Source organism: Sturnira hondurensis, unplaced genomic scaffold (genome assembly GCF_014824575.4).
Source record: "Sturnira hondurensis isolate 20B ecotype Veracruz unplaced genomic scaffold, ASM1482457v3 Scaffold0008710, whole genome shotgun sequence".
NCBI classification, from domain to species: Eukaryota; Metazoa; Chordata; class Mammalia; order Chiroptera; family Phyllostomidae; genus Sturnira; species Sturnira hondurensis.
In genome coordinates, this window is record NW_028081341.1 from 4,330,071 (window position 1) to 4,349,151 (window position 19,081).

The 19,081-nt window shown below is 37.9% G+C and overlaps 1 protein-coding gene across 4 annotated transcripts in view; it reads left to right on the forward strand.

The window, feature by feature from the left end:
- Positions 1 to 19,081, forward strand: part of MID1 (midline 1) — a 372,089-nt gene that overhangs the window by 301,029 nt on the left and 51,979 nt on the right. For all 4 annotated transcript variants that reach the window (XM_037055572.1, XM_037055570.1, XM_037055573.1 and 1 more), the window contains exon 3: positions 1,346 to 1,441. In XM_037055572.1, the coding sequence (XP_036911467.1) occupies positions 1,346 to 1,441 (96 nt within the window). The remainder of the gene's footprint in view (positions 1 to 1,345; positions 1,442 to 19,081) is intronic.

A 19,081-nucleotide genomic window follows, 5' to 3' on the forward strand; every position in this document is an offset into this window, starting at 1 on the left:
GAGAAAGAGTAGACATTTTCAGAAATAAATTTCACAGCACAATGAACTATTATCACCTTTATGAAACTGTTAATTTTCAAAATCCCCCTCGTGCTCTTTCCAAATCCTTTTTCTCGTGTGGTATTGCAAATCCAAGACCTGTTTTCTTTTCAATGAAATTTCTTTTCATTCTATATCTTCATTGTATTTGTGGAATTGTCTGTATGTTACACACACACAGATGCCCTAATCCTTTAGCCTCTCATAACTCTCTGATCTTGGTGTATGACATTGTCCTATTCCCTGCCTATGGAACACACTTCCACATGCTCACCTGCACCTCCAATCCATCTTCTCAAGAAATTCCAACTCTGGTTCGTCAAAAACTTCCTGTCCATCTTTCCAGCCTCAGTGGAAAGACTGTGTCCTCTTGGAAACCTTCTCCAGGCAGCTCTGACTCTTCTCTTGGTTACAGCATCTCTCTCTCAGTTGCATAGCCATCTCCTTACGGGCAGGGAGTAACATATTTTGTTCTGTTTCCACAGTATCTTTCTTAGAATCTGGCATACAGTATAAGCTCAATACATACTTGTATGAATGGATAAATAAATTAATGAAAGGTATAAATGGAGAGCATACAGAATGAGAAGCAATGGAGAACTCTTAATGAACTTTCTACTGAATAGATTATTGTGGTTGAAAATAAGATATAGTCATTGTGGAGAACTTGAAAGTTGATGTTCTAAAGGAATAGGCAATAATTCCAGATTGTTAAGCAGGCTACTGATCTAAAAAAATGTGGAATTGAAGAAAATTTGATCTGGCATCAGTAGGTTGATAGGCAGAGAATAAAAGCCCGTATGATAAAAAGGTACTAAGAGTGAGTAAACTTCTTAGAAATGCCTATAAATGACCATAATGTCAGCAATAGCTGGACAATTAATACCTTCCTCCAAGGGATTGACTCATCCAATCCACAAGATGGTAAATCCTAGAAATCCAGTAGTAGTTGATTTGATGTAGGAATATATTCTTTATATCATTGCCATTTCTGATTCAGATAAAGGAATAGAAATTCAATGACCTCCTTTCTCCCCAGTTCATGACCTAGGAGTAACCTATAACTAATCATACCTGAGTTAGTACAAGAAGCAGGACCCAAAAGAACAACATTTGTATATTTTTAAAAGGTTCTTTTAAATGTAACTTTTCAAAATCCAGTTTAAACCTATAAATACTGGAAATTGCAGAGATATCATTGAGGTTTCTGAAAAAAATGTATCCGTTTTCCTGAGTAAGAGTAATTTTGTGTATGGTAAAATACTAAAACTATGCAGAATAATATTTTCCTCTCTTTTTTGAACAGCAAAACTTAGAGACCAACCTTACCAACCTTATTAAGAGAAACACAGAACTGGAGACCCTTTTGGCTAAACTCATTCAAACCTGTCAACATGTTGAGGTGAGTATCTGTGTGTGGTATATTTCATTTGAAAACTGCTAGATCGTGGCTTTTATACCCTCAACCTTTCTATTTTCAAAACTGGAATCTTCTTAAAATTAGGTCCTTTGCAAAAGCTAAATGTGCGAGATGGACGAAATTGGAAGGAGCCCTAGAACCTTAGAGAGCCTCTTCCTGTCGACTGCTTGCCCTGATCCAGCTTTTCTTAGCATTCCTAGTATTATAGACTCCAATACAGCCTACAAGAACAACCAAGAAAAAGCGTTATTTAAAAGGCATTGTATTGGCTGCCGTAACATATTACCACAAACTTGGATAATGTAAAACAATAGAAATTTCTCTCACAGTCTGGAGGCCAGAAGTCTGAAATCAAGGAGCTAGTAGGGCCACATGTTCTCTGAAGGCCCTAGTGACTTCTCCTTCCATGCCTCTTCCCATATTCTAGTGGCTGTAGGAATTTTTTCGAGTTACTTGGCTTACAGCTGCTATGATCTAGTCTCTGCCTCTTTCATTACATGACATTCTCCCAGTGTGTCTTTGTATTTGTGTCCAAATATTCTTCTTGCAGGGACAAAAGTCATTGGATTAGGGGCCGCCCTACTCCAGTATGAACTCACTTTAACTTGATTATATCTGCAAAGACCTTGTTTCCACATAAGATCATAGTCACAGATACCAGGGGTTATGTCTTGGGCATACCTTTTGGGGGAACACAATTCAACCCCCTACAGGTGTGGATTAAATGCTTCTTGGTTAAGAATGCTTCTATGAAATTGACCACAATTGTGATGTGTTGGGATTAATTAAGAGTGTGCAAGCAGGAATGATAGCAAAAGCAAGTTGCAGAACCCATATCTGATCCTCTGCTTAGATGGATTCACTTTTGGCAATAATCTCACCAGGGAACATTCTGAGTCTTGTTGATTAAACAACATTGTAAATAATAGATAACAAGCATAATGCTTTTATTATTGTAGGGTAAAGCAAATATGTATTATAAGAATAAGTGGATGAACAAGATGGAATAATCCTGGTGCTATATTTTATTTTTATGACGTGATGGTATTTGATGTTTAGGACAATAAGAAATAATTATTTTTTTCAGTGAAAAAAATTACCTGTGTTTTATGGGGAAATCTTATAAATGCTTTATGGCTTGGGTGATTATTTCATTCAATTTTAGATAGTTACTATTTAAAGCATTAGTGTCTTGTTTCTAATGCAGTACTAGTATGGCTTGACTTTACAAAATGCTATTCATCCTAACATGTAAAATTACATTCTATAATGTTCAATAATTTCAAATGATAGATAGATGTATCATTGAAAAATGTATAAGCATATGTCATTTTCATTTCAAAAGATTAGCTATTTAGTTGAGATATAGGCTTTTAAAATAAACATTACTGAATTAATTATAGCAGACTTACAAATAGACACATACAAGCTATTAAAAGTTATTCCAGGTAAGGAATAAAGAATATTCATTCCTTTCACTGTTGTTGTTTCTGTATACATCCTTTGGAATAGAAAGAAATGTTTATGAATGAATAAATCTGATATTTGGGAAATTTATTCTAGATAAAAATGAAAATTAATTATCAGCAGAAAAGTATGGTACTGGTAGTACTTATTTTTTCATGTTACCTTAGTCATAATTATTAATATCCTCAAAACATAATTTTCAAAAAATTGAGTATTTGATCCTCATATAATAATGCAATGAGTCTACATTGCAGATTTATTTAACTGATTGATGAAGGAACCAGCAAGATGCTAAAGCACAAACACTGGGGGAGAAGGGTAGTTGGAGAAAAAGAATGATAGAATAAGAGCTAAATTAGATGCAAAACTGGTTAGTAACCTGAAGGGTAATAAAGTTATAACATTTGGGCAAAATAACTTGTATATCATCAGTTTTCTCTAATTTAGCATTTAACTTTGCAGAGACTAAGCCCTAATCAATAGTGACTAGAAAGTGAAGCTGTGCTATATATCCCAGCCTGGAGAATCAGATGACCCTTACTTAGGCTGGCTTGATATAGTATGTTGTCATATGACACCAAAAGGGCTCACAGTCTTCTTTTTGCTTTATTTCCAAATTTTGGTTAATTTAGTTTGACATGACTTTCTGTGTATCCTGTTCTAGACACAGTTGATCTATGAGCTGTGTTCGCTAAACAAATATTTCTGGATAAGGGTATAAATGTATGCTTGTGGTCAGTCACTCAGGTTTGTTAAAGGGTTGCATTAGTTCATCCCATTAACATATATGGAGCATCCACTGTGTGTGTGTTGCACTATGCTAGGTGCCAAGGACCCTGCCCACAAGGAGCTTACCATTTTGACTAAAGCAAAACAGCCACTACAGTATATACAAAATAGAAAACTAACTGCCATAAGAAAGGTGTGGATTGTATACTTCGAAATTTCAGAGAAGTAAGAAATTTCTTCCAGATGGTGACTGGGGGAGATAGGGCACAATCTGATCTTGTCTTGAAGGGCTGGTAACATATGGTCCATATGGAGGGATGGGAAAGGCATGGAGATAGAAAAATGAAGAGTGTATATACACAAAGCCAAGTAGTTCATTTTGTGGAAACAGGAGGTGCCTGGGGGGATAAGTAGAAAGTGGCTTTAGAGAGATGACAGCTGGGTAGACTTTACTATTGCATCTGAGTTTGAACTTTATTTCATCTTGAAGGGTTAGTGAGGGCTTGAGGAGCACAAAGACCTGTGTAACTTTCACAGTTACAATCAGCACCCCTAACTCTTTTCAGGAAATGATATTTCTGGTATTGGGGAAAATAATGTGGATATCTTGGTGCAAAATGATTGCACATCCAAGGGAAAACATCACAGCCCTAGTAAACTCCAAAAAGGTAGTTGAATTTGTTAGGCACCAGCATGATGGTCTTTTAAATCAGTGCAGTGGAAAAGAATTTCCTGGTTCACATCCTGTTCCTAGACTGTATTTCTTCCTTTTCCTCTTTCTGAAGGTGTCCTTGTGTTTGGGTATGAGCATTCCTCAGGAAAATGATCCCCATGCCAGCTGAAGCTAAAAAACTTAAAGCTCAGAGGCAACTCTCAATTGTTGTAAATGAAATCAAGTTCCCACAGAATCGAGGAAATGCCACATCCTTATAAGTCCACACCTCCTTCCTGAGATTCACTTCTGCTTTTCTTTTGAATGAAAAGTGTTTCAAGGTCTACCCCCATCCCCATTGTTTTTATAACTTGTTTTTAAAATAAGGGTAAACAAATGAAATGGTTTTTTTTTTTTTTACTAAGCACCAAATCTTTTAGAAACTAGAGTGCGGAGGATATGAAGGCCAAGGCAGCTTAGGACTCAGGATGCAGAGGCATTGGAAGAGCAGTATCAGCTAGATTCTTCAAGAAATGCTTGTGTAATGTGGTGTTGGGATTCTAAAACCTAGTGGGTTTTTACTCACTGGGTTTTGTTTTCTTCAAGAGAGTAATATAGTAGAAAATTCCACTGGGATGAGTTTGAAGTCAGTTATGGTGTACAAGACAAGCCTACCTATGAGAAGTGATCAAAATGTGAGTCAGCTGTAGAACTTAACAATTCTAGATCAAATACAGACTTTTTTGACCTAGAATTGACCATCATCTCCTTCTTTTTGACCATCATCTCCTTCTTTTTTTTTCTTTTAGAAATCAGAGGACCTAGCTTATTAGCTAAGCAAATACTTAGAATCACTGATGTATGCCAAATTCTCTTCACATTCTAAGAATCTAGTTCTTTCACAGGGCATACAACACCTGGGGACACAATAGATGCTCATTTGGGGAATTACTGGTGACCAGTGACTGAATTCACAGTAAGATGGTAAAGAAAAACTGCAGAAGGGTGACTAATTGTCATAGTAGTTTGGAGAAGACAAAGAAAGGCTCAGCCGACCTCATCACCCTTGCCTGAGTTCAACCTAGGAGGGCATGGTCTAAGCCAACATCCCATCAAAGTCCTGGCATTACCCTGTTTGGCTTATTTTGCCTTATTTGTAATCACTTTTTACAAACAATTTATTTGCTCTTGTGCTTCATACTAAGTTTTTAAACTATATTTTTCTTTTATTTTAATGGAAAGGTTACTCTCTTACTGTCTTTCTCTGAGTTTTTACAGTGCTAGGTGACAATAAGGAGTAACAACTTTCTTGTAGGTAAATTAAATACCATTTAATTAAATTTTCGTTCAGATGCTGAGCTCTCTAAATTGGAAGGCAAGAGGATGATGTGTCATGGTGCCTTGTAAGAAATGATGAAAATTGATTTGAGGTCTCTAGAAGATTTTTTAAGTCATTCTCCAAATCCTAAAAGTATTCAATTGTAAATTTATTTGAAATACAGGGGTGAAATCACTGGGAAGATGAACTCTTACATTTAAATTAATTTAGTTGTGAAGTTTTATGCCAATGCACTCTCTCTATGGAAACCTTGGCAAAATGTTTCATCTGGAGCCATTGGATTCAGACCAACATCTGAACACCAAACATGCTGTTTGGTTTGGGTTTTTTTGGACAAGTGTCTGATCTTGGATGATTATGCTAGGGGCCAACTTGAATGTCTCAAAGTCATAATCCATTTTCACTTGTAGATAAGAGATTCCCACCCTGTCTGAGCCCTTGCGAGAAAGCTCTTAAGGTATAATTTGAGTCAGATTCTGGGCTTCATTAAACCACATCAGGCAACCCACAGTCATCCATGGTTCTCTGTGTAAATGGCTCTGGGATGATGATAATGTGATAGTGTGAATGTGATGGCATTCAGATGAGCCATTGTGGTAAAAGCTGATCTCCCAAGTTCAAGTCTTAGGATTCTCAGGAAAAACAAGAAAAGGAACTCTCAGCTGAACAGAAATTCATCATTTGTGGAGAATATTCATGTTTTGACTCCTGCATGTGTATAAGGGCTATGTGTCCAGTTTACTCTGCTAAAACTGATAACTCATGAAGGAAATTTAGCTTTGCTCAGTGGAGATGGAATTTACTGTTTATGGACTTCCGCCAAGATGGAGGCATAGGTGGAAACACTGTGCCTTCTCCCACAACCAAGTTTGGATACAACAAAGATTTGGAGAAACAAAGACACAACCAAAGGACAGAAAATTGAATTATACGGAAGTCCGACTACATCTAACCATTCAACGAGGACGGTAAGAGGGGCGGAGCCAGCAGTGAGCAGGGTCGGGCAGGACAGGGCCCCGTCCCAGGCGCGCAGGCGGACGGGAACCAGTTGGGGTCCGGGGCAGACCGCGGGCGCATATTCGCGCACAGTGAGACAGACCACGCAGGCCCCAGGGGGCGAGGGCTGACGGCGGTGGCACACTCGCATGCAGTGGGACGAAACGCCTGGGCCCAGTGAGGGCAGCAACTGCGGCACCAGTGAGGGCCGTGGCGGAAGGCGGCGGACAGGACGCCATAGTCCCTCTTTGACCCCGCCCCCACATACAGCGTCACAACCCAGCGACTTAGTTGCCCTGTTCTAGTGAACACTTTAGGGCTCTGATCCTGCTATGGAACAGGCACGAACAACCCGAAAGATGGCGCGAGAAGAACTCAAAGTCCCAGAGCCAATAACTCTAAGCGACCAAGAAATTGCCAGCCTCTCAGAAGCACAATTCAGGACACTATTTATCAGGATGCTCACAGAACTGGTAGATTATAGTCACAAATTAGAGGAACAAAGTCACAAATTAGAGGAACTTATGAAGGCTAAACTAATTGAAATGAAGGGAGATGCACAGGAAACCAATAGTGATGGAAAGGAAACTGGGACTCAAATCAATGGAATGGACCAGAAGGAAGAACAAAACATCCCACCAGAAAGGAATGAAGAAATGAGAATTCAAAAAAATGAGGAGAGGCTTAGGAACCTCCAGGACATCTTTAAACGTTCCAACATCCGGATTATAGGGGTACCAGAAGGGGGAAAGAAACAGCCACGAGTGGAAAACTTATTTGAACAAATAATAAAGGAGAACTTCCCCAGTCTGGCAAAGGAAATAGACTTCCAGGAAATCCAGGAAGCTCAGAGAGTCCCAAAGAAGTTGGACCCAAGAAGGAACACACCAAGGCACATCATAATTACATTAGCCAAGACTAAAATGAAGGAGAGAATCCTAGAAGCAGCAAGGGATAAGGGGACAGTCACCTACAAAGGAGTACCCATCAGACTGTCAGCGGATTTCTCAAAAGAGACCTTACAGGCAAGAAGGGGCTGGAAAGAAGTATTCCAAGTCATGAAATCCAAAGACCTACAGCCAAGATTGCTTTATCCAGCAAAACTTTCATTTAGAATGGAAGGGCAGATAAAGTGCTTCTCAGATAAGCTCAAGTTCAAGGAGTTCATCATCACCAAGCCCTTATTATATGAAATGCTAAAGGGACTTATATAAGAAAAAGAAGATGAAAAATATGAACAGTGAAAGGACAGCAAACACACAGTTATTAACAACCACACCTAAAACAAAAGCCAACCAAGAGGACAGCTAGATCAGGAATGGAACCATAGAAATGAAGAACACATGGAGGGTTAGAAATAGGGGGGTGGGAGGGGGAGAAGGGGGGAGAAGGCACAGAAAACAGCATAGAGGGTAGGTAGAAAATAGATAGGGGGGAGGGCGAGAATAGTGGGGGAAATATAGAATCCAAAGAACTTGAGACACGTGGTTATAAACTAAGGGGGGGGAGAATGGTGGGGGAGGGAGGGTACGGGTGGAGGGGAATGAAGGGGGGGAATAGAACAACTGTAATGGTATAATCAATAAAATATATTTTAAAAAAAAGAATTTACTGTTTATAAAAGTGGTTTGTGGCACACACTTCAATGTCTCCCTTAGAGTCAAACCTCTTGCCTTAAAAAAACTGATTTATAAAGGGTGTTGGGTCCCGTTACCTTCTTAGTTATATTCATAAGGAATAATGAGAAGACATCAGTAGAAAGTATTCTACAGTGGCTGCACCAGACTTGAACAACAATTTTTTTTAAAAAAGAACATCTTATAGTATTTTGGAATAAGAGATTAATCCAATGAGTGAATTAAGATTCACTTAATTCACTCATTCATAAGTGAATCATTAATTCACTTATGAATGAGTGAATATAAGGCTTAGTGTGGCCTTACTTTCAGAATAACATTTCCAAGTTTCAGCTTTCAAACTTTTCTTCAAAACCATGATCCAAACCTTTCACTATCTGCCTCTCTGTTCATTTTGGATGGAATGACTATTGTGTTATATTCACAATCCTACCAGATGGCTCAGGTTGGAGTATGATTATATGTGTGTTCCTCTGACAACAGTCCCTCTGACATATTTGAATTTAGTAGTGCAGCTTTCCAAAGCTAATATTTAGATGTGAAACAATCATCCTTAATTGGGGCCCTGTGGATGAGCTGTACGAATGAAGACAGAAGACATGGTCTTAGTGATGTATCTTAATGTCATTTCTTCATATTCTACAGGAATTCTTTATCACATCTCTCCTACACTATCCCACATACAATTTCCTTGCCTTGAAATACATGCTTGACTAGAGCAGTAGGGGTGATGTTTTTGACATAGTATAAAAAATAATAAGAACAGTTTGGGATGGGATGGGAGTAATAGACAGAAAACTGTACTAGAAAAATAATTAAATAAAAAAAATAAAATGACCAAATTAAAAAAAAAGAACAGTTTGTAACAAATTTTATTTGTTTATTCTTAGAGAGAAGGGGAAGGGAGGGAGAAAGGGAGGGAGAAAAATATCAATGTGTGGTTGCTTCTCACACACCCCCTACTGGGGACCTGGCCTGCAACTCAGGCATGTGTTCTGACGGGGAATCCAACTGGCAACCCTTTGGTTCTCAGTGGAGCTCAATCCACTGAGCCACACCAGCCAGGGCAGGTTGTGAAAATTTTTTTAAGTGACCATTGTAATTCTAACTCAGCTTTCACATGAGATTGCAGTACTTGGGTGGATCCAGGTAAGAGAGTCAGAGATGTGAAAAGAATGATCTCACATGGGACAGTGACTGACTGTAGGGTAGAAGATTGGGTCCCATTATGTATGTCATTCAGAGACAAGCATGATCCCAATCATGCATTATTTTGTTATGGAACCAACCTCTTCAGTTTCTGGCACTTAATATCTACTTTAATTTATTTTTCTCAATAAATGAATGTAAAGTGATTTTATGATAATCAAGCTGAAATTATCTTTGTTACAGATTCTGAGAGAAACAGGGCACATCATCTTTTACCTTCATTTGATTGGCTTCTATTTTTAATTGCTAAATGCTATAGTGAAAACTGAAGAGCCTTGTTCTAATTTTGAAATTCCCCAGCAAAATAGTTGAGTCATGCATATAAAATGTTCGTTAACAAGAGCACAATTGTAGCACTGCTTATTTTTGTTTGAAACAGAAGGATGAAAGTTTAAATTCAGCTATTTAAAAAGCCTGAGGCTGCCACTGAATGAATGCAGAGGGCTTTCAGTGAGGAGTAGCACAAATAAAGATTTTTACAACCAAGTGAGGTAACTTCCCAGCATAGGAATTTATGATAGAGTTTTTACTATACTTTTTAAAGTATTTTCACTAGATATAACATCAAGTTCATATATATGAGGTGATGAAAACTATCATAGTAGCCTAATTCTATAACTAGGCAAGCTCCATATTAGGCTGTGATAAAGTTGAAGGAAGCCGTAGGTTAGGAAGATGGTGCAGCACCTATCCTTGCAGGTGTTAGGAGATGGTGAGTGTATTGAGAGGTTACAGGTCCACAACAAGGAGTAGCCCGTAGTGGGAAAAAAAGCGAAAGTGGTAGGACTTATGCAAATGTAGACAAAAAAACAATAACTTTGAAGCTCCTATCACTTTTTGATTTAATTATCCCAATAGTCTTTTGAGGTAAATGTCATTCAGATTACCATAGGAATGTGACTTGAAGCCAGACACAACAAGAATCAGCCAGTAAAGAAAAGGATTGACTACAATCAAGTAGTAAAGCAACTGGAGTTGCTTTAAACCAGGTGACAGAGTGGAAAGAGATGATTAATAAGTTAGATTCCTAGGGGAATTCTCATGCAAGAAATAATCTCATGTGCTGAGGAATTAGAAACCCTGTCCAATCCACCTTAACAGGAGCCTGATGAGTATGCATCTGTGGTACCAGTAGAGTCAGTTCTTGTGAATTATTCTCAAATCTTTGACCAGTAATCCTTAACCTGCTAACCTCAGTTTCTTTGAGATGATCGGTTTGCTGTCTTTAGCAAGTAAAGTTCTTTTGTTCTTCCTTCCCAAGAAGTTTGAGAATTATGTATAAAGAAGACCTAAATAATATCCATAGAATCATTGTTTTGTGTAACAATTTAGGACTAAAACATTTGTTTGTATCATAAAGGTTTGTAGCATTTAAGAGAATATGGCATATTATAGAAATTTGACATGTTAGCTTTGAGATTCCAATCTAAAACATGTAATTTATTTTAGACATGTGATTTTAAGTTTTAATCATAAAATAGTTTGTTTCAAAGCAAAAATGTGCTGTTTAAGAGAACTTGAGTTTCATTACATTTGTAAAGTTTAATTTATTAGATTTCTAAGGCCTACTTAAGGACTTGGAAGATTTATGTTGTTAGGATCTTATTTTTACCCCATTAGGCATTTAAAGTGCTTATAAAATAAATTGAATATGTTACATTTATAAATGCAATTTTAAATGTTACAGGAATTTGGTGATCAAAATCTGAATAATGATTTTTATTCAGATTGGATGAGAATTGACTGGAAGAGGGCCTCGAGGGTACTTTCTGGGGTGATAGAAATATGTTGTATCTCATTAATTGCCATGTGCTATGTGCTAAATATAGGAGGTATGAGGAAAAGAAAGCTGCTGTCCTGCTTCCCAAGGAGTCCAGCCAACTAGTAGAGGGAATAAACAGACATGCACTTAAAGTCCATGAGAATTTTTGCCCAAGGACTGTCTCTATGTCAACAAATCACTATGTAGTTTTCCTTAAGCTTTTAAGTTCAAATTATGAATCTCATTATTTTACTCATAAATCCAAGAAATTTTATAAAACTAAGAATAATCATTCTCAGGAGTCCTTAAATCAATGGTTGATTAACTCAAGTTGAACAGACTCCACTCCATTAAACAATCAACTCCAACTATAAATTGGTTGATTAAGTTACCATAAAGATTTTTGTAAATTGAGGTAAAATTTACATGTGGGTCCTAGCATGGAGCTTTGCATGTTGTGGGCGCTCAACACCATAGGATTGCTTCATGCATTGTCACTGGGACACTGGTAGCAGCCGTCTTATTCATGGAGAAATCAGAGCACTCTGTTCCCTCTCACTGTCATCCTTTAGCTACTAAGACTATTGCAAAGAACCTGGAAACCAGTAGCTTTAGCCACCTATACTTTAAGTGGAGAAATAAATAAAACTAGACACCAAGAACCAGGGGCTGCATTGAAAGTTTAGTTTGCAGCCAGAATCATAATAAGCACTCAATGAAAATTTGTGTGGTTTCCAGTGTTATATAAGTAGGGCTTCCAAGGGGAGAGTGTTGGCTTGTTTCTTTCTGATGTGAAATGTTTCTTCTTTTACCATGTTATCTGAAAATAATGATGCCAAAGCGATGAGATCTTAATGAAAGGTGCATTTTTTCATATCTCTGACATAGCCTAGAGCTAATCTTAATGAAAGAATGGATACCTGGGTAAAGAGTGCCAACAAGTGCCCATGTAAAGAGAACACATGCCAATACTAACCTGGAGTCACGCTCTGGCTACTTAAACAAAAGATTGTTTTAATTTTTGCAGAATAAAGTGCTTTTTTCATGAAATGGCCTTAAAGAATTCCTCTTGTTTGTGGTCTCAAAAAAATTAGAACTATGCCCATGAGGCCAGCTTTTAAGTGTTCTATTAAACAACAAAAAGGCTTTGTTCTTGGTGATAAAATTAAAGCAAGCAGTGTTTGCACTACCTGGCAAGATGCCGTCTCCACCATCCCCCATCCTGCCAGTTGTAAATGGAGCATTCTGCTTCTCAGGTAGGAAGGTGAGAAGGCAACATCTGTCATGTTTCTGTATAGAAATATAGTTGACCTTTCAGATAATAGAGTAAGCCCTAACTCAAGTCCAGTTTTACCACAGAAACTGTACATATTGAAGCTTAAAGCTATAAAGCCATTGTTTTGGAAAGACAATAGTTTCACAATTAGTTGAAATGATGGAAAAGTGAGGAGTTTCTAGATAAAGAAGTATATATGTTTTAGGCTGGCTTACTAGATTACATGTGTTTTCTTTTCTAGGCAACTTTGCCTGCCATTGCTCAGATTTCGACCCATTTGCGGTCAGTTGCAAATGAACATTGGTAGGTAGATTGTGGCCCCATGGTAAAGAATGGCCAAGGTTAGGATAGAAAACACTGGTAAATGCAAACTCTGTTCAGCTCTGCAATTAGTCCTAAGTCATTAGAGCTATAGAACAGAGATTTTTAACCAGTGTGCCACAATGTTTTTTTTAAACATGCAATACCTGACTCTTTAGCCAGGGGCACTGACTTCCCTTAGATTGTGAAATTAAAAAAATAGCCAATACAACAATAGCAATCTGGTGTGAACAAATCAAAATTATACCTATTTTTTGTCAAATTGGCAAAACAATACATATTTTGGTGTGTCACAGAATTTTAGTAATTAGTTTATGTGTGCCAGGAGATGAAAAAGATTGAAAATCACTGCTATAGGACAAAGTGGACAAATGGGACCCCAGTGCCCTCTGACATCCATGAGAGCCCTTGTTAGACGTCCAGATTGTAGTCCCCTCTAATGGAAACACTCCTGTCTGTAACTGTCAGTGCCATGCCCACAGAGCACTCACCAGTCCTTTTCCCCTGGTCTGAGAGCTCTTAGCTGTGAACCTGCTTGGGGACTTTTTCTGCTAACCCCCCAAAACAGTTAATTCCAGAGGGGGGTTAATGCCCATCCACTGCCAAAAGCCTTGAAAGAGCCACAGATGGAGGATATTAGCTAAATACCACTCTTTCTCCCCATCAGCTGGAGTGTTCTGCACCAGTTCCCAGAGTTCCCCAGGGGGATTCCTTTCCAGTTGCCCACAGTGGTAAAGCACACTTCAGTGGCTTCATCCCTTTCCTTATCTGACTTCCCCACTCCCTATTGGTGTTTCATGGCAACAGTTTGTGCTTCTATCCCAATTTCATGCCCTACTTCAAGAACAGAATCTGAAAACCTCCTCTAAAATGGAATTATAACACAATCTCTTTATCCCAAGTGTGACCATAGTTCACATGTTTAATTTCCATAAACTCTCCTCTTTCACTGTATTTGAATAAATGTGAATATTAAGCACTAGGCAACAAAGATATTTAAATATTAGTCTACCAGCTTCGGTTGGTATCCTACAGTGACAATAACCAGGCAAAATATTTTATACCTATCACTTGTGGGTGCATCAGGAAGACAGAAACAGAGCTTAACATTTTCTAGTTCTACTTCCACTTGCAAGCTTTATCAAAGATTTAATCAAATCTGTTTCACCCACTGTAAAAAATGCCAAAGACCCAAGGACCCAGCTCTCTTTCTTCACAACTTTGCAGGGGAGCAGATGGTACCTATACTTAAGTAACTCAATGGTGGATAGGAGCCCAACTTTGTATTTTTCCAGTACATCTCTATTCAGGAATCATTGTAAACAACTAAAAAGAATACCACTTAATGAGAAATGGAATGTAAGATTGAAAGTGAGTAACAGAAGGTCACAGGATAGAAGCTTCCTCTTTCCATTAGAAATGATTTCCCTTCCCTAAAACACATCACCTTCATCCTCCCCGGCACTCATTGAACCATCCTCTTCTGTAAGTGACTTTTTTTAAACTTTGACCACAATGCCTAAAGGCTAATTTTTGCTAAATACATTTATTGAAAACTACTTGAAAATATTACTTTACATAAAATTTATGAGTATGAAAAAACTTGATAAAGACAAATGCCCATGGTAGGTTAATTTTTTTTCTTTGCGTCCAACCCAAACGGAAGGGTGTAAAGCATTTGTTTTATAAAGTGTGTAATTAATAAGAGAAAGGAAGGGAGGGGTTTTTTGTTTTTGAATGAATTATGAGCAACACCTTCCATTTTGCTGCTTCTTTTTAAAATTGCTTTGAACAGAGTTACCATTAAATACAAAAAGAGAAGTCTGTGGTATTAATGCCAAAAATGTAAGATTGAATTCAGTTGAGTGTACTCAGCGAAATATCCTGGGAAGATCAACATGTATAGAAGTCAGCAGGACATCATGGGAGTAGTAAAAACCATATTGCAAGTATATTTTCATTTTTAAATTGAAATTCTATGGATTCAGTAATTGCAACTATTCATGCCTTAAAGGAAGGAAATTAATATATCAACTATGTACTATATGCCAGATAACTTACAGATATTTTTATAGAAAGTATACAAATAAAGAAATATTCTCACAAAAATTCAACACATTTTCCATACCTTCAGCTTTTTGACTGCAGAGTTCATAATCTTTTTCTCTATGCTAGGGGTTGGTAAACTATGTCCCTAGATCCAAATCTGACTCATCACCTGTTTTTGTAAATAAAGTTTTATTGGAATATAGCCATACCCATTTGATTACATATAGTCAATGGCCGCTTTCCTACTACAACAGTGGCACTGAGTAGTTACAATAGAGACCTTATACTCTACAAAGTTAAATATTTACTAGCTATCTCTTTACAACAAAGTTTCCCAACTCCCGTTCTACATCATGAATGACTTTTTTCTCTGCCTCCCTCCCTCAGCCTATTGCACCAAGAAGAAGCCTTTAAGGGTTGTGTTTGGGATTTGAAAGTAACTCCCCAGATTCTGGAGTTAGTACTAATCATATACTTTCCAAAGCCGTTGTTCTGGTGAAGCTGTAGATAAAAGTTTTGATTCATGCTAAAAAGTCTCCAGGTAATCAACACAGGCTGGCTGGTGCTAGAACTCACCATGCTGATTCTATACAAACATTCCAAATAAACAGTTTGTTAATAATAGTGACAGTTAACATTTATTGAGTAATTACTATGTGCCAAGCATTTTTCAATGTCTTTTCATGTACTAATTCATTTAGTTCTCACCACAGTCCACTCCAGGGTTTTTTTTGCCCCAGCACTTGTGACATTGGGTCACATTGGAAAGATAATTTTATGGTATGATGGGCAGTCCTGCGCATTGCTGAATGTTTAGAAGCATCTCTGGCCTCCACTCACTAGCTGCCAGGAGCACACCCTTCCCCCTCCCCCCCCACTTCTGTTCCACCCTCAGTTGTGGCAACTGAAAATGTTATCAGCTATTGCAAATGTCCCCTGGGGGAACACCTGGTATACCAGTTAACAGTTGGTATTTTCTTCATTATGCAGATGAGGAACTTTAGAAATGGGTAGTTGAGGCAAATGCCCCAAAACTCACAACAGTAACTAAGGAAGAGCTGGCATTCAGTCTAAGGAAGACTTCTTCATGACCTTGAGTTCTGAGCTACTGCCTTCTCTAGCCTTGTTCACTCTAAATTATTTCACCTTGCTTGACAATTTTGTTTTACTGAAAAATTAACATCAGCAACAGCTTGGATGGACATGTTGCACGTACTACTGTTGGGAGAAAAATTCCTTTTGTGAAGCTTCAGAGTTTTAGGCAACAGCAGTGGCATTCTGGTTAAATAGTTTCATCGTATTATTACAGTTGTGTTTTCATTTATAAGAAGACGTTTATTGCTCAGCTTACTACATTGTGTTGCCATTTTTAATAGCATCTCACTCTTTATCCAACATTCAAGCTTCATGTTTCTAAGATTTGTTCCCATGGGGGAACTATTTTTTTTATTTTATTTATTTTTACAGCAAGGGGAAGGGAGGGAGAAAGAGAGGGAGAGAAAAATCAATCGGTTACCTCTTACATGCCCTGACAGTGGACCAGACCCACAACCCAGGCATGCACCCTGACCGGGAATTCAACAACCAGTGACCTCTTGATTTGTGGCAGACACTCAAACAACTGAGTCAGACCAGTCAGGGCTAAGGAACTGTTTTTTGTTCTCATCACAGAAACATAGCAAAACCCCATCTGGAGTGGGGTTAATCAATATATAGAATTGATCTTCTCTGGGCCAAATCAGTTTCCACCACATCATTTGGTAATAAAGGCCAGAGTATGTGTAGCTGCTTTCCATGCCCTCACTACTGCTACTTCCCACCAACAACACTTTATGAAGAGATTCCATTTTTGTTTTTCTGAAAAGCCTTTCTTGGGCTTTAAAAGTTTTAGTCAAAATTTTTCCATATTAAATATTTAAAAATATTGTCCTGTACTTTGACTTCTTCTCCAAAGACAGGGACTCTGGAAACTTGGCCATTCTTCTCACTGTCATCTGCTTGAGCAAGATTCAAAAATATTTGACTTTGGTGTGAGAGAGCTTCAGGGTGAAGATTACATGTAAACATATTAGATGGATTACAGTAATACAGTCTGCTCTTACTCAGTTCTGCTTGGCTCAGTTTTATATACAAACTCAAGTATAGAGTCTTTTTCATTGTTCCTTCTGGCAGCTCTAACTTCTGCCCCAGGGTCTGGAATGTTCATCACAGCTGCCTTTGGCAATAAAACCCAAAGCACCCTCAGATCCTCATATTTCTCTTTGCACCTGGTCAGTGGTCCATGGCAGGGCATAGAGCCCAATTAGATACAGGTTTTCCTTGTCCCCTCTTCTTTCTGGCCAAATGTTTGGCTTATCTTGCAGCTCATTTATGTTTCAGTTGCTCCAGCCCTTAACAGAGTGCAATTAAGGTCCCCAATGTTTTGTTATAGACATCATAACATATAACAATATGAAATAACAGTACTATTAGAATATTATAACACTAATTCCTTTATATCTGTGTGCAGACTGAAAATTACACATTCTTATTAAAATAGAAAAGTGCTATTGAATTTAAACAAGAACAACATCAGCAGAGCATCAGATATAAAAGAGTTTTAACCTTTCTCAAGGTCACCTTAATTTGAATCATGGTACAGCATTGCTTTTGCCATGAAGACCAATTTTAGGCAAATTTGTAAAGTATACATTTGTCTTTCATTCTAAAACAATTTTTATTGTATTTTTTACATTTCTTTTTAGTCCCTTTATACCCCTCTGCCCCCAGCAATCACCACACTGTTGTCTTTCTTCATGAGTCCTTTTTCCTTAATTCCTCCACCCCCACACCCCACCCCATCACTAGCTGTCTTCCTGCTCTCCATCTCTGAGTCTGTCCTCATTTTCCTTGTTCAATTTGTTCATTAGATTCCACATATAAGTGAAATCATATGGTATTTGTCTTTCTCCGACTGGCTTATTTCACTTAGCATAATCTTCTCCAGATCCACCCATACATACTGTCACAAAGGGTAAAATTTTCTTCCTTTTTGCAGCCAAGTAGTATTCCGTTGTATAAATGTCCCATAGTTGTTTCATCCACTCGTCTATCCCACTGCTGGGAATATATCCGAAAGAACCCAAAACACTAGTTCAAAAAGAACATAAGCACCCCTATGTTCATTGCAGCGTTATTTGCAATCACCAAGATATGGAAGCAGCCCAAGTGTCCATTTGTCTTTTAAACCCCCACTGTTGTTGGTAGTGATTTCAAGGACAGCAAGATTTGGAGTCTTACATCAGGGGGCTTGCGGTTTGATCATACATACAATTTCAAGAGTGCAGTAATGGTAGGCCAGTGTGGTGGGGGCTCTTCTAGGCTGCACAGGTTACGGGGCACCATTCTCTTGGAATTCAAAGTGAATGATGGGCTCTGGAATTGTGCAATGCAAGTGTCCATCTTTCCTCAACACCTTGAAAAAATATTTCCTTTCTCCAACATATTGGGGTTATCTGCTCCCAAGCTCACTTTAGTGTTTGCATCTGTGTATGAATAGGAAGTCATCTACAAGTCAGCATATCCTTTTCACAAGCAGAATTAAAAGGTTTTATTCTGGAAATCTAGAGATGGCTAACTCATTGGAACAAAATGAGTTAATAAGGATTTCCAAAATACATATTAATAATCCGAATTTCACTGTAAAAAGTAGCCAGATATATTCACTCATTGATGTTTCTTTCTAAGAGTTCCATAAAATATTTCTAACAATGTTAAGGCCATACATGTCTGAAATCTAACAATGTTTATACTCTGAATTGAGCATCTCATTTTGCAGTTGAATACAAGTCAAATGAAGAGAGCAACTTTTTCAAAATACTTAGAAACTGTTTACAGACACTAGTCCAATTTTTAGTGTGTGCATGTAATTAAATCCCTTTAATGTTTATACATACATGACAAGAACAAAATAATAAATGGTCTGTTTCACCTCACCCTTCTGTGAAATACTGTGACACTGTTATACCATAAAATTTAGCAGTGAATCTCTTTACTGGGCATTGCTAACCAACTGCTCTGGAGAAAATAGCCAACTCATTTATGTTATCATTAATTAATCTGAGGAATGAGCACATGTAACTGTGTTGCTAGAAAAGTCAGATAAGCTGTGTACCCAGTGCCAACATATGCAGGACTGCAACTGAT